Source organism: Acomys minous (genome assembly GCF_964271855.1).
Source record: "Acomys minous genome assembly, chromosome: 7".
In the NCBI taxonomy this organism is placed as follows: domain Eukaryota; kingdom Metazoa; phylum Chordata; class Mammalia; order Rodentia; family Muridae; genus Acomys; species Acomys minous.
The window spans coordinates 596,233-616,084 of record NC_140488.1 but is presented as its reverse complement, the minus strand read 5'-3'; the positions used below and the strand labels follow the sequence as shown (position 1 = coordinate 616,084).

The window sequence follows — 19,852 nt, the reverse complement described above, 5'->3', positions numbered from 1 at the left end:
AGCTCACCTTGGGAGAGCACCCAAAGTCCAAATATACTTTCTGCAGGTCAAGCTGACCAGCAAACGGCTGGCACATAGCAACAGTAGTAACAGCCAATTAGGAGAAGCCAGGCCAACGTTCCTAATCCTCCCCCTCCCAGATACATTTTTAGCTTGCGCCAACCAATATTTTCTTTTTCTTTTTCTTTTTTTAGGTTTTCTTTGAGTCAGGGTTTCTCTGTGTAGCCTTGGCTGTCCTGGACTCACTACGTAGACCAGGCTGGCCTCACAGCGATCCGCCTGCTTCCGCCTCTCAAGCGCTGGGATTAAAGGTGTGTGCCACCAAGACGCCTGGCTTCAACCAATATTTTCTGTAGGCCAGCTTGCTCCTACACCTATTACCCAAGCACGAAACACCAAGGCTTGTAACTCCCTCCTTGCAGCTTTTCTGCCCCGATGTCATGCAATCATATACTGTAAAAACCATTTCTTTGTCTAAAAACTGTAAAAACCCCTCTCAATTGAGACTCGAGCCCACTTCCCTGTATCTGCTGTGTCAGTGCATAGGAGGGGTGGTCCGGGTTCGAATCTACATTAAAGACTTCCTTGCCATTGCATTTGGACTTGGCTCTTGGGTGATCTATTCGAGGAGTCTCTTGAAATTTGAGCATAACATATGGTGCATTGGCCGGGAACCCCCGCAACCCCTGCCACCCCCTCACCCCCCCCCCCGATCCAATGGGAGTCTAAGCCGGTGGTAAGTGTTGTGTTTGTGTTTGTTGTTTGTCACTCTCAGTCTTACTTTCATTTTGTGGTCTCAAGACAAATGAGTACAGGTAGTGATCAAGTCCCCTGAGCCGACGCACCAGAGGGCTGAGATCACAGGAAGTCTGGAAGACTTTCCAGATTCCATGGGTGGGGACAGAGTGCCCCTTTGTCAAGAACCTGAGGAGGTCCACGTGTAGGGACAAGGCGGGTCGCTCCCGCAGCATGGCACGGGGCCGGTGTACCATTTTTGGTTTTGCTTCCGATCGGATCTCAGGCGCGCAGTTTCTGTTGTTTCTGTTACTCTCGTTTTTGTCTGATGTTTATGTCTTTCTTTCTGTTCTTTATCTGATTGAAACTTGGACGGACAAAATGGGGCAGACTACCTCCATTCCTTTAGACTTAATGACAACTCATTTTAAAGAAGTTAATATACTTGCACACAATTTGTCAGTAATAATTAGAAAAAGAAAAACGATAACTTTCTGTAGGTCTGAATGGCCAACCTTTGATGTGGGCTGGCCCCTGAAGGAGTTTTGACTTAACTGTTATCTAAGCAGTAGAACAATTAGTATTCAGACCTAAGATGGACACCCAGACCAGGTATTACTGTTTGGAAAAATTTGCTTAAGCATCCTCCCCTTGCATTAAATCTTTTTTGCCTCAGCAGAAGGTGGATGTCCTGCCAGTTGCCACTCCACGGCGGGAGCCTGATCGGTGAACAAGGGAGCCATGAGCCCCAATTTACCCTAATCTCACTGTTTTACAGGGCACTGAGGAAGAAGTCCTTTTCCCTCCCCCTCCCTATCCCCTTTCTACCTTGTATATGCGTGTGAATGTTCATATTTGTGTAAGCACACTTGTGTGTGCCTGTGTATTAGGTCATAGGAACACCTTGAGCATTGTTCCACAGGCACCATCCACCTTAGTTTTCCAGACAGCCTGTACTGCTAGCCTGAAACTTACCAAGTAGGCTAGGCTAGATGGCCAGTAAGCCCCAAGGACCCTCCTCTCCCTACCTCCCCAGCACTGGTTACAAGCACATGCCTCTTAATCCAGTCTTTTGCGTTTAATTCAAATTCTGGGGCTCAAATTTAGAGGCTTATGCTTCCAAGGTAAGTACTTTACTAACTGACCTATCTCTGCTACCTCACACTTTTGAACGTTTAGGTTAAAAGCTACATCATTACATTACATTGAAGATATTCCACTGTAATTTGGCTTCCATTGTTGCCAATAAGTTATCAATTTGTTTAGATGCTACTCATTTCTTTCTTCCCTCCATCCCATGCCCACTTCCTCCCTTCTCTCTCTCTCTCTCTCTCTCTCTCTCTCTCTCTCTCTCTCTCTCTCTGTCTAAATAACAACTCATGTCACATCATCTCTTTATAGGCTCTTCTCGCAGACTAAAACGCCACTTGTGATTTTATTTCCTCTCTCATAAATTATATCACACATTCTTATTCTGGATTCTATTTAGTCTGGTGTTACAACACACAAACTAGGTTTTCTAGTGTCCTCTTTACTATTGAATGTCTTTCCTTTGTTGTTGTTGGTTTTGTTGTTGTTGTTTGAGACAGGGTTTCTCTGTGTATCCTTGGCTGTCCGGGACTCACTCTGTAGACCAGGCTGGCCTCAAACTCACAGCGATCCATCTGCTTCTGCCTCCCTGAGTGCTGGGATTAAAGACATGGGTCACCACCACCTGACCCTGAATGTCTTTGTATGTACATATAATATTTTAATTAAATTTCTGAGAGATTTACAATGCATACAATGTATTTTGATAAATTCATCCCATACTCACCTGCCTCCTCCCAGGTGTGTCTTTACCTAAATCTTAACCCTTACCAATATCATGTCTTCTCTATTTATCTATAAGTACTTATCTGTAAGTATTATAAGAGACAATACTTATCTATTAGAGTATTACTCATTGCTGACATGTTGTTGTTGTTGTTGTTGCTTTTCTGAGACAGGGTTTCTCTGTGTAGCCTTGGCTGTCCTGGACTCGCTCTGTAGACCAGGCTGGCCTCAAACTCACAGAGACCTGCCTGCCTCTGCCTCCTGAGTGCTGGGATTAAAGGTGTGGGCCACCACTGCCCAGACATTGCTCACATTTTTTCTAGTATTAAAACAACTCTCAAAGGCATTCATTTGCATGCATCAATGTTTTATTTAACTCATGACTAAATACAAAACAGCTGATTCCAAAAGAATTTGAGAACTAGAGCTGCATCATCAATGGAAAAAGACTGTCAAAATCAGATTATTAAGTTAGATATGAGTGGTTAGAAATTTACAGGAAATAAAACCATATTATTTGCAGTTTTTGTCAGTTGTGGATTATGACAGTTGTGTTATAGTTCCCAAAGAAGTCATAAGAGGGTCAAGTAGGTTTACTAGAAAATTCACTAGCATGAAACAACAACTGCATGCATTCTTTTGCCATTTCTGAGACTGGGAAAATTTTTTCTCTTCTGTTTTCAAATCCTTCTGAGTTGAAAATTTTGAATACATCTTCTGACTGTTTGGTGGACTATATTTGCTACCATGATGTGTTTGTGTAGAGTGCCAGTGAAGCATTCCTAAGCTTTGGTGAAAATGTGGCAAGGCATACTGGAGTGTTCACTGGTTTCAACAGCTGAGTTTTCTCATGATTTTTTGATATTTCAACTACAAAGGTACAGTATAAAATTTTCTGATATATTTTTGTTTTAGCAGGAAGTCAGGTGAAATGAGAAAAACAGCAGGTCTTTTTTTTTTAAAGTAAAGTTCTTTAGTAGAACTTTAAAGTTTCCATTTTCTTCATTTCCCATGGGAATATTAAAAATATGTCTTTTAGATGACTATCATCATCAGAGATGAGTAGCATTCCATTATAAATATGTACGTACAGATATACCACATTTTCACTATCCATTCATCTGTTGATCCTAATTATTCACTATAATGAATAAAGCAGGATAAACATAAAGGTACAAATCTCTATGGTAGGATATGGAGTTCTTTGGGCATATGCCCAGGAGTGAAGTAGCTGGGTCATATGGTAGTTCTCTCTCTCTCTCTCTCTCTCTATATATATATATATATATTTTTTTTTTCGAGACAGGGTCTCTCTGTGTAGCCTTGGGTGTTCTGGACTCACTCTGTAGACCAGGCTGGCCTTGAACTCACAGTGATCCACCTGCCTCTGCCTCCCGAGTGCTGGGATTAAAGGCGTGCGCCACCACTGCCTGGCCTGGTAGTTCTATTTTTAAGTTTTTGAAAAATTTCAAAACTCATTTCCAAAATGCATATATTAATTCGAACCCCCTACCAACAGGGCTGCTTTCTCTCCACATCCTCTCCAACATTTCGTATCAGATTTGTTGATAGCTATTATGACTAGAATGAGGTGGCATCTCAAAGTAGTTTGATTTGCATTTCCCTTATGACTAAGGATATTGAACATTAAAAAATAATTATTGACCATTTGTGTTTCATTTTTGAAAACTCTATATCCTGTTTATTTGCCCATTTGTTGATTAACAATTTAATTTTATTGGCATTTAATTTCTGTAATTCTTTGTAAATTCTGGATATTAGCTCTTTTAGTTAGGTGGTAAAGATTTTCCTCTTATTCTTTGGGCTGTATGTTAATTGCTAGTTGTTTCTTTTGCAGTACAGAAGTTTTTAATTTTCATGTAGTCCCATCTTGGGGTTAGTTCCTGTACTGTTGATGTTCTATCTTAAAAGTTCTTGTCTGGCCAGGGGCGGTGGTGCATGCTGTAATACCAGCATTCGGGAGGCAGCGTGTAGGCGGATCTCTGTGAGTTCAAGGCCAGCTTGGTCTATAGAGTGAGTTCCAGGACAGCCAAGCTGTTACACAGAGAAACTGTCTCAAAAAACCAAAAACCAAAACCAAACCAAACCAAAACAAACAAACAAAATAACAAAACAAAAAAGTTCTTATCTGCTATGGTATCTTAAAGGGTACCCCCTGGTTGTTGTTTTTTTCTTTTCAAAGTTTCAGTCTTTCAAATTAAGGTTAAAAGAAGATAAAATTTGCAGGAACATGGATAGACTTAGACTGTATAATTAAGCAAGGTCATCTAATCTCAGAAAGGAAAAAAGCTATATGTTGCCTGTCATATGCAGGATCTAGCCAATAGCATATGTATATATGTAAACAAATGTAAATTTGGGTTCAATATAACATGAAGAGAGTAAGAAAGGCTAAATATAAGGGGGCCTGGATTGACTAAATGCAGTTAGTGGACATGAGTTATTTAAGAGGGTATAAAACGAATTGTTTTTATAGTTTTGATTCTGTCATGGATTTTCTGGTTTTGGTAATGCATAATGTATATTTGATAGTGAAAGAATAAAATTAAGTGTGGCACTTCACAGCTTCTATTCCAAATATCAAGAGTTAAGTTTCAAAAGTGCGGAATTAACAATTTGCAAAGTATCACAGTAGCGTCATATACAATTGTATGGTTTTAAATGAAATGATAGTGGCATGGATAGTGCGGAGCAACGTGTAAATATAGAAGCCTGAGAGGGATAGTGGTCTTGAATTGGAGAGGGAGTAGCCTTGTGGTGGTTTGAATAAGAATGTCTCCTCCTCCAAAGGCCAGGCGTGGTGGTGCGAGCCTTTAATCCCAGCACTCAGGAGGCAGAGGCAGGCGGATCTCTGTGGATTCAAGGCCAGCCTGGTCTACAAAGCAAGTCCAAGACAGTCAGGGCTGTTACACAGAGAAACCCTGTCTCAAAAAAAAGCACACCCCGCCCACAGTATAATGTAACTGAATGCCTAGTCAACAGAGAGTTAGACTACATAAAAAAGATTAGGAGGTGTGGTCTTGTTGGAATGGGTGTGGCCATATTGGAGGAAGTGTGTCACTGGGGGCAGACTTTGAGGTTTCAAAAGCCTACACTGGGCCTACTGTGTCTTTCTTCCTGCTGCCTGTGGATCTGGATGTAGAACTGTCCGCTCTTTCTCCAGTACCATGTGTGCATACACCACCATGGTTCCACCAGGATAATGCACTGAACCCCTGAAACTGTAAGTCAGCCCCAATTAAATGTCTTCCTTTATAAGAGTTGCCATGGGCATGGTGTCTCTTCACAGCAACAGAACACTAAGACAGTCCTTGAGCTGAGGAAGGGGGCAAAGGGTAACAAGCAGGGGATGCCGAGGCCACCTCAGTATAGCTGCTGGGTCTCACATCCCAGAATCTCAAGCCTCAGGGCGATTTGGTGCTCCCAGACCTGGGGGTGAATTCGAAGAAATCGAGTGAGTAATGGTGGGTCTAGAGAATTCACCATAGGTGTGGATGAGTCCCGATTCCCTTGAAAAACCTGGAGGAGGATAGACAGCATTCATTAACAGACTGAAAAGACCATTTATACCACCACATTCTTGCTAGAAGCTTCAAGTTGATTAGCTTCCTGCTTTGCCAGTCACTTATCCATGTCCCCTCTTGCACATGACCCTTTCCCCTCTCTGCATCTGTCACATGCTTCTCACAAAGTACAAGTGACTTACTTCAATCTTCTTTCAGCATTTTAAGATGAGATGACTCCATGGACCAAAAAGCTGTTTTGACTTGTAGAATTGAGACTAACCTACTTATCTGCTATGTACAATTGCCCTAGCTATGCCGTACATCTGAAATATTCTCACCCCTGTACATGCAGGCAGAGCGCAGTATACATAATAGCGTGAAAGCCAAACTCATTCTGATCTCCAAGCCTTGCAAGATATGGCCTGTGGCTATTGGGGGCCACTCTGCTCTCACCTGCCATGGCTTTCCCCCTATTTTACTTGTAGACACACTTGTCTTTTTTAGTTACTGGACAGTGCCAAATGTTTTTTTATGATTTATTTTTACTTTATGTTATTTTTTAATTTGTTCACTTTACATCCTGATTGTAGCCCTCCTCCCTCATTGCCTTCGGATTCCACCCTCCCTTCCTCATCCCCCCTCCCCCTCTCATAGTTTTCAGAAAGGGGAGCCCTCCTCCCCTACCATCTGACCCCAGCCTATCAAGTCTCATCTGGACTGCCTGTATCCTCTTCCTCTGTGGCCTGGCAAGGCTGCCCTACCAGGGGGAAGTGATCCACGAGTGGGCACCAGAGTTCATGTCAGAGGCAGACCCTACTCCCCATATTCTGAGACCCACAAGGAGACTCTGTTGCCTATTGACATCTGAGCACAGGGTCTAGGTCCTTACAATGCATGGTCTTTGGTTGGTGCATCAGTCTCTGCAGAAACCCCTCCTCCACCTGGATTTGTTGGCTCCACTGGTCTCCTTGTAGAGCTCCTGTCCCCATCTAGATCCTTCCATCCCCCAACTCTTCCATAAGACTCCCTGTGCTCCTCCCTGAAGTTTGGCTGTAGGGCATTTACTTGGATCTCCTGCTGGGTGGAGTCTTTCAGAGGACCTCTATGGCAAGCTTCCTTCCTGTTCCTTCTCCTCAGCTTCTGGTTATCTATTCTATTTGCCATTCTGAATGAGAACTAAGCATCCTCCCTAGGGTCCTCCTTGTATTTAGCTTCTTCTTTTTTTCACTTTATTTATTATTTATTAATTCATTCATATTACATCTCATATTTAGCTTCTTTAGGTCTGTGTATTGTAATGTGGTTATCCTGTATTATGTGGCTAATATAGGCTTATAAGTGAGTATATACCATGCATGTCTTTCTGGGTCTGGGTTACCTCAGTCAGGACAATCATTTCCAGTTCCATCTATTTGCCTGTAAATTTTATGATGTCTTTGTTTTTAATAGCTGAGTAGTATTCCATTGTGTAAATGTACCACAGTTTCTTTATCCATTCTTTGGTTGAGGGTTGTTTCCAGATTCCAGCTATAGTTGAACAAATGTCCTTGTTGTGTGGTGGAGCATCTTTGGGTATATGCCTAGGAGTGGTATAGCTGGGTATTGAGGTAGAGGTATTTGCAATTTTCTGAGAAAGAGCCAGGTTGATTTCCAAATGGTTGTACAAGTTTGCACTCCCACCAGCAATGGAAGAGTGTTCCCCTTTCTCCACATCCTCACCAGCATGTGCTGTCACTTGAGTTTTTGATCTTAGCCACTCTGATGGGTGTAAGATGGAGTCTCAGTGTCATTTTGATTTCCATTTCCCTGATGACTAAGGAGGTTGAACTTTAAGTGCTTCTCTACTATTTGATATTCCTCCGTTGAGAATTCTGTTTAGTTCTGTACCCCATTTTACATTGAGTTATTTGGTTTGGTGGTGTTTAATTTCTTGAGTTCTTTTTTAAATATGAGAGCCTTTGTGTGTATGATTCTTTCTGCTCAGAAGTCTTTTATCCCACTGTTTCATCCTCTTTGGTCTATTGTTTTTATTTATCATGTCTCAGTATAAATGTCATATCATTAGAAAACTCTTCCTCCTCTAAAATATGGTTCTTGTTTATTCTAAATCTGAAATTCCTGTTTGTTTCCTTTGTCATATTTTGAGGTTGTTGACAAAGACATCACCACTGCATAGAATATGGAGCCTATTGCATATTTGTTGTATAGCAATTTCCTCTGAGACATATAACATTCCATCATGGAGTCAAGACATAGGACCTCCAGGGAGAAAAAACAGTCCATCCTGCAGGGAAGCTCTTAAGATCAAGAAGTAAACATCTCAATAGCTTCAGGAAGAAACTGACCAGATTCATTTGGCTCCTCTATTTCTAAGACTATATAAAAGGTAGAAACTGCTGCGAAGCCAAGTTGTCTAGAAAGGACTCTATGAGCATATACAGGGGGAGGAAATCCCCCTCAGTCACAGTCATAGGGGAGGGGAGTAAGGGGAAAATGGGAGGGAGGGAAGAATGGGAGGATACAAGGGATGGGATAACCATTGAGATGTAACAAGAATAAATTAATAAAAAAAAATAAAAAAAGAAAGGACTCATACCAACTGAACTACTTAGAAAGACTACTTTCTAACCTATTGAGCTGCCTGCAGGTTTCTAGCTTTCATGAGTTGTCACCCATGCTGGGGGTAAGCTTTGGTAATGTAGCATAGTTGAGTCATTCCTGCTTTTGCAAGTAACCTCTCACCCAGATTCCTGCGATTAATCCCAATAAAACTCATGGTTCATCAAGTTAGACTTTGGTCTGTCATCAGTTCTTTATCTGGGATAAGTAGACATGTGTTTATATCATCCCAGGAATAATGTCATACAACAATATAAGAAGGCAAATATACTGTAAGTATTTGTTGTATTTAAGTCTATGTGCTTGATCAAACGTTTGAGAAGCATTAAGGTTCCAGATTTGGGATTTTGGGGAGGTTCAATTTTATGATATATTCGGAATCTTGGTCGTCTTTCATTAGATTATGTTATGTCTTCTTCTTCCTCCTCCTCCTCTTCTTCCTCCTCCTTCTCCTCCTCTTCTTCTTTGGTTTTTCGAGACAGGGCATCTCTGCATAGCCTTGGCTGTCCTGGACTCACTCTGTAGACCAGGCCTTGAACTCACAGAGGTTCACCTGCCTTTGCCTCCTGAATGCTGGGAATAAAAGTGTGTGCTACCTTGTCTGACTCCATTATGTCTTCTTAAGCTTTTACTTACAAAAAATTACAATCATAGAGCAATTAAAAGAATGATACAGTGAATGTGCTTAACTCCTTCACCTGGAATTACAAATTATTAGAGTACTAATATTTTATTATCTCCTTCTATTTCTTTGAAAAAGACTATTTTCTTTAATTATGTGCATGTGTACATGTCTGCCTATGGATGTGGACATAACTGCAAGTGCTCATGGAGGCCAAAGTTGTTGGATTCCCTGGAGCTAGAGTTATATGTGGTTGTGAACGCCTGGAGTTAGTACTGGGAATAGAACTCAGGTCCTCTTCAAGAACAAAATACACTTTCAACTGTTAATTCATCTTTCCAGCTCCCTCCTTCTCTTTATCTCTCTCCCTCTCTTCCTCCCTCTTTTTTTCCAGACAGGGTTTCTCTGTGTAGCCTTGGCTGTCCTGGACTCCCTTTGTAGACCAGGCTGGCCTCGAACTCACAGCGATCTGCTTGCTTTTGCCTCCCAAGTGCTGGGATGTACACATGCACCCTACCACAGGTGTTCACCCACACATGTAAGCATATACATAACACACACATACATACATATGAAAATTGAAAACTAAAAATAAATCCAAAATAGATTCATAGTCTCCGCTCTTTTTCAACCTTTGTGACACTGACATTTTAAAAAGCCCAGCATGGCTTGAATTCTAATTCGAATGACTTCACACTAGATAAGTATAATATGTGTCCTTACTGCACTGCATCAGATGATACTTGATGCACCACTCTGCCTCGTTATTGATGATCCTAAGTTTGATCACTTGGTTAAGATTGAGTCCACTCAAACCTTCCACTATAGAGGTAATCAAATTCTACTTTCTTAACAATCTGCTAGGTAAACTTTGAAATCATGTAAATGTTTTATTCCCTAACAAACCTTTATCCAGTGATTGTTATTTTCTATTCATTTTTTCCTCTTTTTAAAAAGTTTTTTTTTTGAGACAGGGTTTCTTGGTATAAGAGATCTGGCCATCCTGAAACTCACTTTGTAGATCACCCTGGTCTTGAACTCAGAGAACGGCCTGCCTCCACCTCCTTTAATCCTAGCGCTCAGGAGATGCATGCTAACACTGTCCAGCCTCCATTCGATTTCTTCACAAGTATTAATAGTCTATGGTGGTTTCCAATTGAATGTGTAGTTAATCTTGTTGGATCTTCTACATTTATTAGCTGGCATTATTCTGTGTGGAAGCAGAAGCTCATTTTCTCTTTTTATTTATTGTTTAAATTGTGACTATAGACTATCGTGTTCTTTCTTTAGTCTATATATTACAGTCTATTGCCAACACTGTTATTTTTGGTTAGCCCGAACTACATACTACGTAGTGTAGTTCACTAGGTAGTTCAGGTTGGCCTCCTGCCTCAGTTCCCTAGTTCTGTGATTACAGGCCTGAGCCAATACACCCTGCCATTATCTTTTTGATGTTCAAATTTTCTCAAAGTTGTCTAACAGAAAGCTCATAAAGTAAACTTTCATGTTCTTTTTATATGGACCTCATTAGCCTTATATTCCAGCTCCCTTTAATGGGAAATGGTAGGGACCAACATCTGGACATAATGTGCTCAGTGCTTCTGTAGGTTCAATATTGCTAGGCTCTATCAGTGGACAGTGCTAGCATAAATTTCTTTTTAAATATTTGAGGTCTTATTGATACTTGAGGTTCAAGTGTAGCATTTCTTGTATTCATTTGCATGAATTCTCTAGTGCTGTCAAAACAAATCGACCCAAACTAGGTGGCTAAAAAATGAATGTATTCTTTCAAAGGTCTGAAGGCTCACACTCTGGAGCCTGGAAGCTTCTATCATATCTACTAACTTACTGTTGGCCACACCAACAGTCAATGAGTTTTTCAAGAAAGAAGGAATTGAAGTTAAGACTAACACAGGAATTCAATCTATCTTATGCGGTATTTTCTGTTCACTTAGAAATTCATTATATTTTCTTGTTCTAGCAATAAAATAATTTTATGTAGGTAAAGGTGAACATTTGGGGTGATTTACTAGATTTCTTAATCTGGGAGTGCCCTCTACTGTTAACAAAGCGAAGTGCAACTTCTTTAATAGCCAGGAAGAGAAGAGGTATGTAACTTGTCTAGTAAATGGTTTTTGTTTCCATAGTTTACTTAATTTGATCTAAGCAGAATAATTTTAAATGAACCATCCTCAGCTCCATTACCATGACTGAGTCTATCAATGCCACCAAGTAGTTATGTCTTATCCTGAGCCTACAACCTGCCAAAATAAGCATAAAACAGAGGATTGTACCACTACAGGATACTTATTACTGACATGTTCTCATGGCCTAAGGCCTACTGTGTTGTAGGCTATTTGATCCCATTGTAAACCCCGAGATTGTGAACTGCAAAAACCTGTTTCTAATTGTGGTATGGCTCAGTTTTGACCCTAGAGCTTTCTGTTTACTGAAAACAAGTAATTGTGTGGCTCAGCCCTAGCACACACCTTTGACCCAAGAGCTTTCTGTACATAGGATTTAATAAAATTATCCTTAGGTCAAGAGGTGGAGCAAGAAACCAGTTCACACAAAGTGAAAATGGGGATTGAGGGGGGCATAATCATACAGAGTGAAAGGAAGTCCAGAGGACAGATAGAGAGATACATAGGAAGGGTTGATGGATATTTAAGATCGTGTGAAGAAGGAGAAAGGGCTTTTGGCTTCTTCCTTCTGGGATGTGAGCTGAGTAGGAAGGGCTTTTTCTTCTGGATGGTTGCAACCAACAATAGCTGGAGTAGACAATGCATAGACAAAGACTATATGTCTTTTTGCACAGAAGTTATTTAAGATGTTCTGTCCAATATGAATTCCTGGGAATAGGTGGTGGTGGAGTCCTTTTGTTTGTTTGTTTGTTTTTCGAGACAGAGTTTTTCTGTGTAGCCTTGGCTGTCCTGGGCTTGCTTTGTAGACCAGGCTGGCCTTGAATTTATGGAGATTCACCTGCCTCTGCCTCTCAAAGTGCTGGGATGAAAGGCGTGCGCCACCATGCCTGGCTTTTTTGGGGGGGAGGTGGGTAGAGTCTTTAGGACCTGCCTAGTGTTAGGTTTCACCAGCCTGTTCTAGGCAAAGTACTGTTCTTTTTACCCTGTCCTACTCACAGCAAATGAGGTCTTGTTCTACAATGCTGATCAACATTGGCGTACTATTGGTAAAGGTAATACTTTGGTCACAAAGGAGATATTAAGTTGGGTGGCTCCTTAGATTCTAACAGTGTCAATAACCTATACAGTGTCAAGGACAGTCTTAGCCTATATCACTTGCTGTATCACTTTTAGGCTGAAGTTCAAGTCCATCCCACTACTGCTACTGCTACTGGAACCAGACCATAAGCTCCATTTGAAAATTCTGGCCTTCATATAGCATCTTCAGTCTTGGGTTTCATCACAGGGGGTCTGAAACTAAGCTTCAAGGCAGTCAAAAGCTGTGCTAGCTTTCATACCCTGCTCCTCAACATGTGGAGTCTTGCTCCCTATCTGTCACCAGAGGTTGGGAAAGGGGATTCAAAGCAGGGTGAAATTAGTCTCTCTGATGCTGCCCTAACTCAGTTCTAGTATCTTAGAAGATGTGTATTCTCCTGGTGGTAGGATGTGTGAGGTATTACTCAGCAGCAGATTTTACTGCCAGGGCAGCAATTAGGTTGCAAGTCTATGGCCTGAGCTTAAGTCTTCTCTCTTCCTCAACTCTCTCTAAGCTGTGCTCTTTAAAGTTGATGTATAGCAAAGGCAACTCTTTCCTTTCTGCTTTCTTTAGTATGTCTTGACCTATTGTTTTTATAGTAAAAGCAGACATTATAGTCTCATTTGCTTTCCTTAGCTCATGTGAAAGTAATTTCTATATGGATAACTATTCAACTTGGCTACCAAATAAAAGAGCCTCTCCTTCTTTGGCCTGGCAAGGTACCTCAGAACCTAGATTCCCAATTTTGCTCTTCTTGTTCACCCCATATATGAAGCAGAGAAGGGCCCTTAACTGAGCCTCCAGATTCTACTAAGCCAGTCACACCTGTTTTCTTGTTTCTTAGAAGTGCTTCTACAGGCTCTGGCTCTCCTGACTTTGACCAACCCATTAGCCAATGTACTTCTGAAATAATGGAGAATGACTATGGGATTTTGGGATGAATGAGGGGATCCACCTTTGCCCCTGTTTTCTATATTTCCAAATATCTAGATATAACAGGGTATAGCAATATTGCCTAGTGGCAGTAGTAACAGCCTCCCTATTGGCCCAGAAGGCTTCTAAGCTCACCTTCAGTTGTTCTTTGTCCTCTCACCACAGCAGCTCAAGGGTCTCCTGTCACACACAAGACACTATCTACTTGTTCCCTTCTAGTTCCATTTTTCACATTACTCTCATAGAAAATCCTCATATCTCACTTGATTCCTGCCCTCATCTTAACCCTGCTACACTCCTTTACAAGGCCACTACCCTCACTCACTTTTGCCTAGACCTACTTGAAACCCTCTGACAATTTGTAGAGTGTGTCTCTTTATCGCCAGGCACTACTTCTCAGAAGGCAGAGCTCATAGCCCTCACTAGGGCCCTTACTTTAGCATGAGATAAAACCATTAACATATACACAGATTCTAAATATGCAATTCCACATCCTACACCACAATGCCTCCATTTGGCAGAAGGGCTTCTAATCCTAAAGCTTCTAGAAGCCTCTTATTTTCCCAAGCAGGTGGCTGTTATTCACTGTTGAGGTTACTGAGCTCCTTTTAATGATATAGCTTTGGGAAATGTTCTCACTGAGAAGCCTGCTAACGAGGCCAAGTAACATCCTTACCTTCCTTCCTCTAGGCTCCTCTTAGCTCCTCAAGTCTAACTCCTACCTACTCTAACTCCCAATGGTAGGCCCTCCAGGCTATGGGAGCCTGCTATGAGCACTCAGGGTTGGCTCTTTCTACAGAACAAGTACTGTCTCTCTGACACTCATGCAAAGCCTTTCCAGACAGTTATTCACAAGCCCTTTCACAATGGGTCTTGATATATCTACCACTTTCCCCAATCTTTATTCTTCCATCTCAGTCTTTCTGCCCTCCTTAAGGCTTAACTCAGGGATGCTCCATCTGCATTCAAATCTCCCCACAGGGGGCCTTCTAACTCCCTCCTTCCTTCAACCCACATAAGTTTTGGGGTAATCCTCCAGGGAAGGCTGGCAGATAGATTCCATACATATACCTCCTAACAAGAAACAGAAATATCTTCTTACTATTGTAGATACTTTCTCAGGATAGGTAGATTTCCCTACTATGGCTGAGACTGTGCAAGTGGTCTGTTTCCACTTCAGATTTGGAATTTCTATATACATACAGTTGGATAATGGCCTGACACTCATCTCTAAAGTCACTGAGTTAGTCTTATGGGCCTTAAAGGTACAGTGATACCCTAGTCCTTGAGAAAGTTAGAAAGGCTAATAGGCCTACTAAGACTCATCTATAAAAACTGTTTTCTGAGCTTTACTTTCTTTGGCCTCAAATCCTACCTCCAGCCCTCACTCAAATTCAGGCCATGCCTTGAGCACCCTCCTTTCTCAGCCCATTTGAGTTAATGTTTTCTTCTAGGAAATTTACCTCCTCTAGAACCAGCCTCACTTTAAGACTACTTTCTCTCACTCTCTTAAGATACCTTTTTCAAGAACATGCTGATCACATCCTTCCTCAGCCTTCTACTGACCCTTTCACCCAAACCATTTTACCAGGAAATGGGTTATTGAAAAAAGCCTCTTGCTCACAGTCCTCAACCCATATAGGATGGGCCATCCTCACCACACCAATGACTGGTAAGGTTGAAGGAGTTGCAACTTGGATCCACTTGCCACAACTCAAATGGCTCTGGATCCCTTTTCTGATAAGTTTTCCTATCAGTCAGCAGGGCCCCTAAAACTTAAATTCTCTCACTTCTTTTCTATCCCCATGGACACCTGATATGGACTCTTTTTTCCTCCTCTCCTGATGGACTAGGTGGGAGTCTTCTTTTTCTTCCTGGCCTCCTAAGCAGCACAACAAGCATGGAAGTTTCAGATATTTGCTATCCAAAGTAATGAACTCCTGGGTTCCTTCTTCTGCCTGACTTCAGGTTACTGCTTAGAGATTCCTATGACTTTTGATCCCCAGGCAGCTGTTTCTCTAACTTTGGTAATAATAAATCCAGCCTCATTTGCCATAATAATACTAAATACCTTTGTCTTCTCCAAGACCAAACAAAACCAATGTGCACGGATGACCCCTCCTGGGATGGATGTCCAAATTGGAGGTGTAAGAACCATCGTTCTTAGGATAGAACATATGGCCTCAACAACTCTGCTGTGGGCTGGCACAATGTATGGTCACCTTTATCATCTGGGATCTCTGGGATGAAAAATGGGCCTAAGGCTTTATGAAACAAATTGACATCTATATGGCAGGGTTTAGTTCCTCTCAAAGAGGAGTGGCAAGTTTTGGATTCCTCGAGGAAGTACTGGCCACCCCTATAGACAGTACACTTGAGGTTATTAGATGATTTGAATCCACCCTGCAGTCCAAGCTGTATGAGATCTCCATTTAGAGTATTCTAAATGACTCCCCAAGACTTCTCTGCACCTATGAAAGTAACAATGGGTACCTTAATGTAACCTCTTGCTTTCTTTGCGCTCCCCTGAAACAATCCCTTATTGTGGCTATCCCTCTTATACATGTAACCCTAAACTCCATGCTTTGTAACCCCCACACATTTCCTCTTCTTCATCATTACCTCTTTACTTTTTAGAGATACCAGGTTCTTGCCTCTACAACAGCCAATCCAAGTATTACACCTTAATTTTGGGAACCTTACTAGCCCTGAGAATAGGGTCTTACTCTGTAACCTTGCTAGCCTGGAACTCACTATGTGGATTAGGCTGGCCTTGAACTGACACAAATTTACCTGCTTCTGCTTCTAAGTACTGTGATTAAAGGTATGTACCACCATTCCAGGAAAATCTTACATCTAATTGTGCTATTTTTCCTGCTTATTTTGACCTTCATTGTCTCCATGTGCTTGTTTTTATTTATATTTGTTGAGTTTATCCTCTTTATATTTTTTCTTATGCCATTTTGGGAGTGTTATAACCGTGGGGGTTTATAACCTATTCTATTACTGACTGGATATTCTGAAAAATACAACATGCATCAAATTAATTCTGAAAAATACAACATTCATTAAATTATCAAGGTTTAATATATTTTACCCCCAAGACAAAAATATGATTTTAGAATTCCTTATATTTACCTCCATTATGATATTTATGCTGTTGTCATATGTTCTAAATAAATGATCAGCCCATCATTATAAGTAGGTTATCTCAGGTGGTTGTTATAGTAATGAAAAGCTGACATACCCCAGCATGGTTAATTCTTGGTTTAAAAAATATTACAAAATATCACAGGTGATGTAAACCATTGCTATTCCTATTACTTATGGCATACTAAGACCTTGTGTAATGCTTATAATTGGTCTACTCTGTTGAATTATCTAGAAAAATCTAGATCAAGACTGAGGAATATATGGACCACTAAAGTTAAAGTCAATAAGGTTTGGAAGTTTAGTCTTTTTGGTGAGCATAAGAGCATCATTAAGCATTTGTCAAAAAAAAAAAACAGCAACAACAACAACAACAAAAACTTGCAACCCTCTGTCTTTAGCTTTGAGTCTCACCTTCATCCTGTATGATTTGCACTTCCACGAGAAACAACTTTTGACTGTACTTTTTTTCTCTTGGAATTTTACTGCCTTGCTTGGGGTTACTGTGTTCTCTCGCAATGTCATTCACAGTGTTCTATTAATGTAGGCACTTAGTAAATTTTATCCTGAGAGGGTGGTCACAAATCAATCTGGTTTTATCGCTAAATGTCGAGATCTAAGACAGGTGTTTTTTTAAGGCAGGGGTCTCTCTCTGTAGTTCAACTTGGCCTTGAACTGAGTGGAAGGATTACAGGTTTGAATCATCATACTGTATCTTTTTAAAAAAACTGTACCTTTCTTATGAGAACATACCTTTACTTTGCCATTGTATAAAATTTGAGTCCAGTGATGGCCGTCTTGACTGCTGGAAATAAGGAACTCTTTCACAAACATGCTGGTAAAAAGAGATTTCACTCCCTGGGTTATTATTCCAGTGACTTTCATTGTCTTTTGTAAGTCCACTTGCAACCATTCTTTCGGATCATTCACCTGAGGAAGAGATATTTGAATAAAATCTCCTTTGTCACTATTTGCTCTCAGAAATCCACAACTATCTTTTTTTTTTTTTTTTGCCATACTACAGCACTCATCACTGTACATAATGGTTTGTCTGCCTTCTTTATTGTATTAAGAATCCTAAGGGCTAAATTTTTCATAAATCCTTTTTTTTAATCTCATCAGGCCATGCACTTAATAGGCTCCCAATAAGTGCTGAATGAATCTAGGAACCATATCTACTAGAACATAAAGCCTGGCAATGTAGTAGGCAAACCATTTCATTTAAAATAGTAATACTCTAAACTTTAAGTTTTTAAAATTATATTTACTTATTTCTCTCTCTTCCTCTCCCTCTCTCTCCCTCCCTCCCTTCCTCCCTCCCCCCCTCTCTGGCTGTGCACATGCACATATACACATTCATGGCCATAGAACCTGTGTAGGGGTCTGAGGACAACATGAAGAAGATGGCTCTCTCCCTCTCCTATGTGAATCCCAAGGATTGAACTTAGGTCATCAGTTTGGTGGCAAGTACCTTTACCTGTGAAACCATCTCACTATCTCTGGATTGGACTTGAGATATTGTGATGATTTCACAGATATTAGCCTAGTAGTGGATATGGAGATCCTTCTTCTAGGTAGTTCATGAAGGATTATTTCTTCTTCCAGTGAATGCTGTATAAAATCACATGGTACATCAACTGAATGCCTGTGGAGCATTGTTGAGTTCCCTAAACATTCTTCTTAGGAACAGTGAACAGGTATACCTATGAAAAAACAAGGGCTGCCATGGTGTCATACACCTTTAATCCCAGCACTCAGGGAGGCAGAGGCAGGCAGATCTCTGTGAGTTCAAGGCCAACCTGGTCTACAAAGCAAGTCCAGGGCAGCCCAGGCTACTTTAAAAAATCCCCTGCATTGAAAATCCAGAAAAAGAAAATAATAATAATAATAATAATAATAATAATAATAATAATAATAAAGAAAGAGAGAGAAAGAGAAAAAGAAAAAGCAAGGACAAGGGCCTATTTTCCCAGGCTCTAGTCTCTATTTTTATTAGTTAAGTGGTAAATATGTTACTCTTACCTTAGGTCGCCAGGCATTAGTCCTTCCCTGGAGGTGAAGTCGAGCTTGTGAAGGAAACCAAGTGGCAAACATATTGGAGAAGTAGGATGAGGCAGTAATTTGTGTATCTGATATTACTTTACTCTCCATTCCCAGTGGCATGCTGCAACCTCAAAGAAATGAAAGCATAATGTCACATGAGTAGGCTGTAGGTTAGGTTTTACTGTGCTGCCTTTGATCCTCTAGAGATATTGTCATCATGATAATTTTCAGGCATCAATTTTTACACAAGTTCTGTTATTGCTAAAATGCCCAGATTTTCTGATTAGTTCTACCTAGTTCTGCTTGATTTTAATTTTCCTTGTTGATAGAAGTATAAAAGATGACTGCTTCAGGAGAACCCTGTACTTAGTCTAACTGCAGTAAGAAACTCCTATTTTTACAGCCTGGCAAGGTGGCGCACGCCTTTAATCCCAGCACTCGGGAGGCAGAGGCAGGAGGATCACTGTGAGTTTCAGGCCAGCCTGGTCTACAAAGCGAGTCCAGGACAGCTAGGGCTGTTACAGAGAACGACCCTGTCTTGAAAAACAAACAAACAAACAAACAAATGAAACTCCTGGTTTCTTTTTGTTTGTTTCAGGACTGTGATGGTTTTATCACTGACAGTTCTATATTCTGTGATACAAATATCTTCTCACACTCAGGAGGCAGATGAGTTCTAGGCCAGCCTGGCCTACAAAGGGAGTCCAGGACAGCCAAGGCTACACAGAGAGACCCTGTCTTGAAACCCCCCCCCAAAAAAATCTTCTCGCAGTTAACTAAAACGAAATAATATGGGATAACTTGGCACTTACTGTTTAAATCGCAGCCCATCAACTCCATACGAAGAGCACTGCGGATACTAGAATGAGTGGGGTGCAAACGGATATACCGAGCAATAATTGGAGGATTAAAACTATTATGTTTAATCCCAGATGAATCCACATTGCCAAAGAAGACCTATTAGAAGGGATTATAAAAATATGTGGAAAGTAAATACAAAGCATAAAGAAAGCTGTTCTATTTACATTTTCCTTCTAATTTTGCCTCTGTCATTTTTCAACAGTGTCAATAAATTCAAAGGAAACATGCTTACTAGATACATGTTAGTGTGATATACATAAAGATTTTTTTTAAGTACCAAGAGGAAGATTGTAACATGGTAGTTCAGTGTGATCTGGGTCAAATGAAG

The 19,852-nt window shown here is 40.8% G+C and overlaps 1 protein-coding gene across 6 annotated transcripts in view; it reads right to left on the bottom strand.

Moving 5' to 3' along the window:
• Positions 1-2,900: 2,900 nt before the first annotated feature.
• Positions 2,901-19,852, bottom strand: part of F8 (coagulation factor VIII) — a 100,054-nt gene continuing 83,102 nt past the window's right edge. For all 6 annotated transcript variants that reach the window (XM_084790935.1, XM_084790932.1, XM_084790931.1 and 3 more), the window contains 4 exons: positions 19,476-19,620; positions 18,643-18,791; positions 17,374-17,550; positions 2,901-6,090 (listed from right to left, as the gene is read on the bottom strand). In XM_084790935.1, coding sequence (XP_084647061.1) covers positions 5,935-6,090; positions 17,374-17,550; positions 18,643-18,791; positions 19,476-19,620 — 627 coding nt within the window. In that variant the 3' untranslated portion in view covers positions 2,901-5,934. The remainder of the gene's footprint in view (positions 6,091-17,373; positions 17,551-18,642; positions 18,792-19,475; positions 19,621-19,852) is intronic.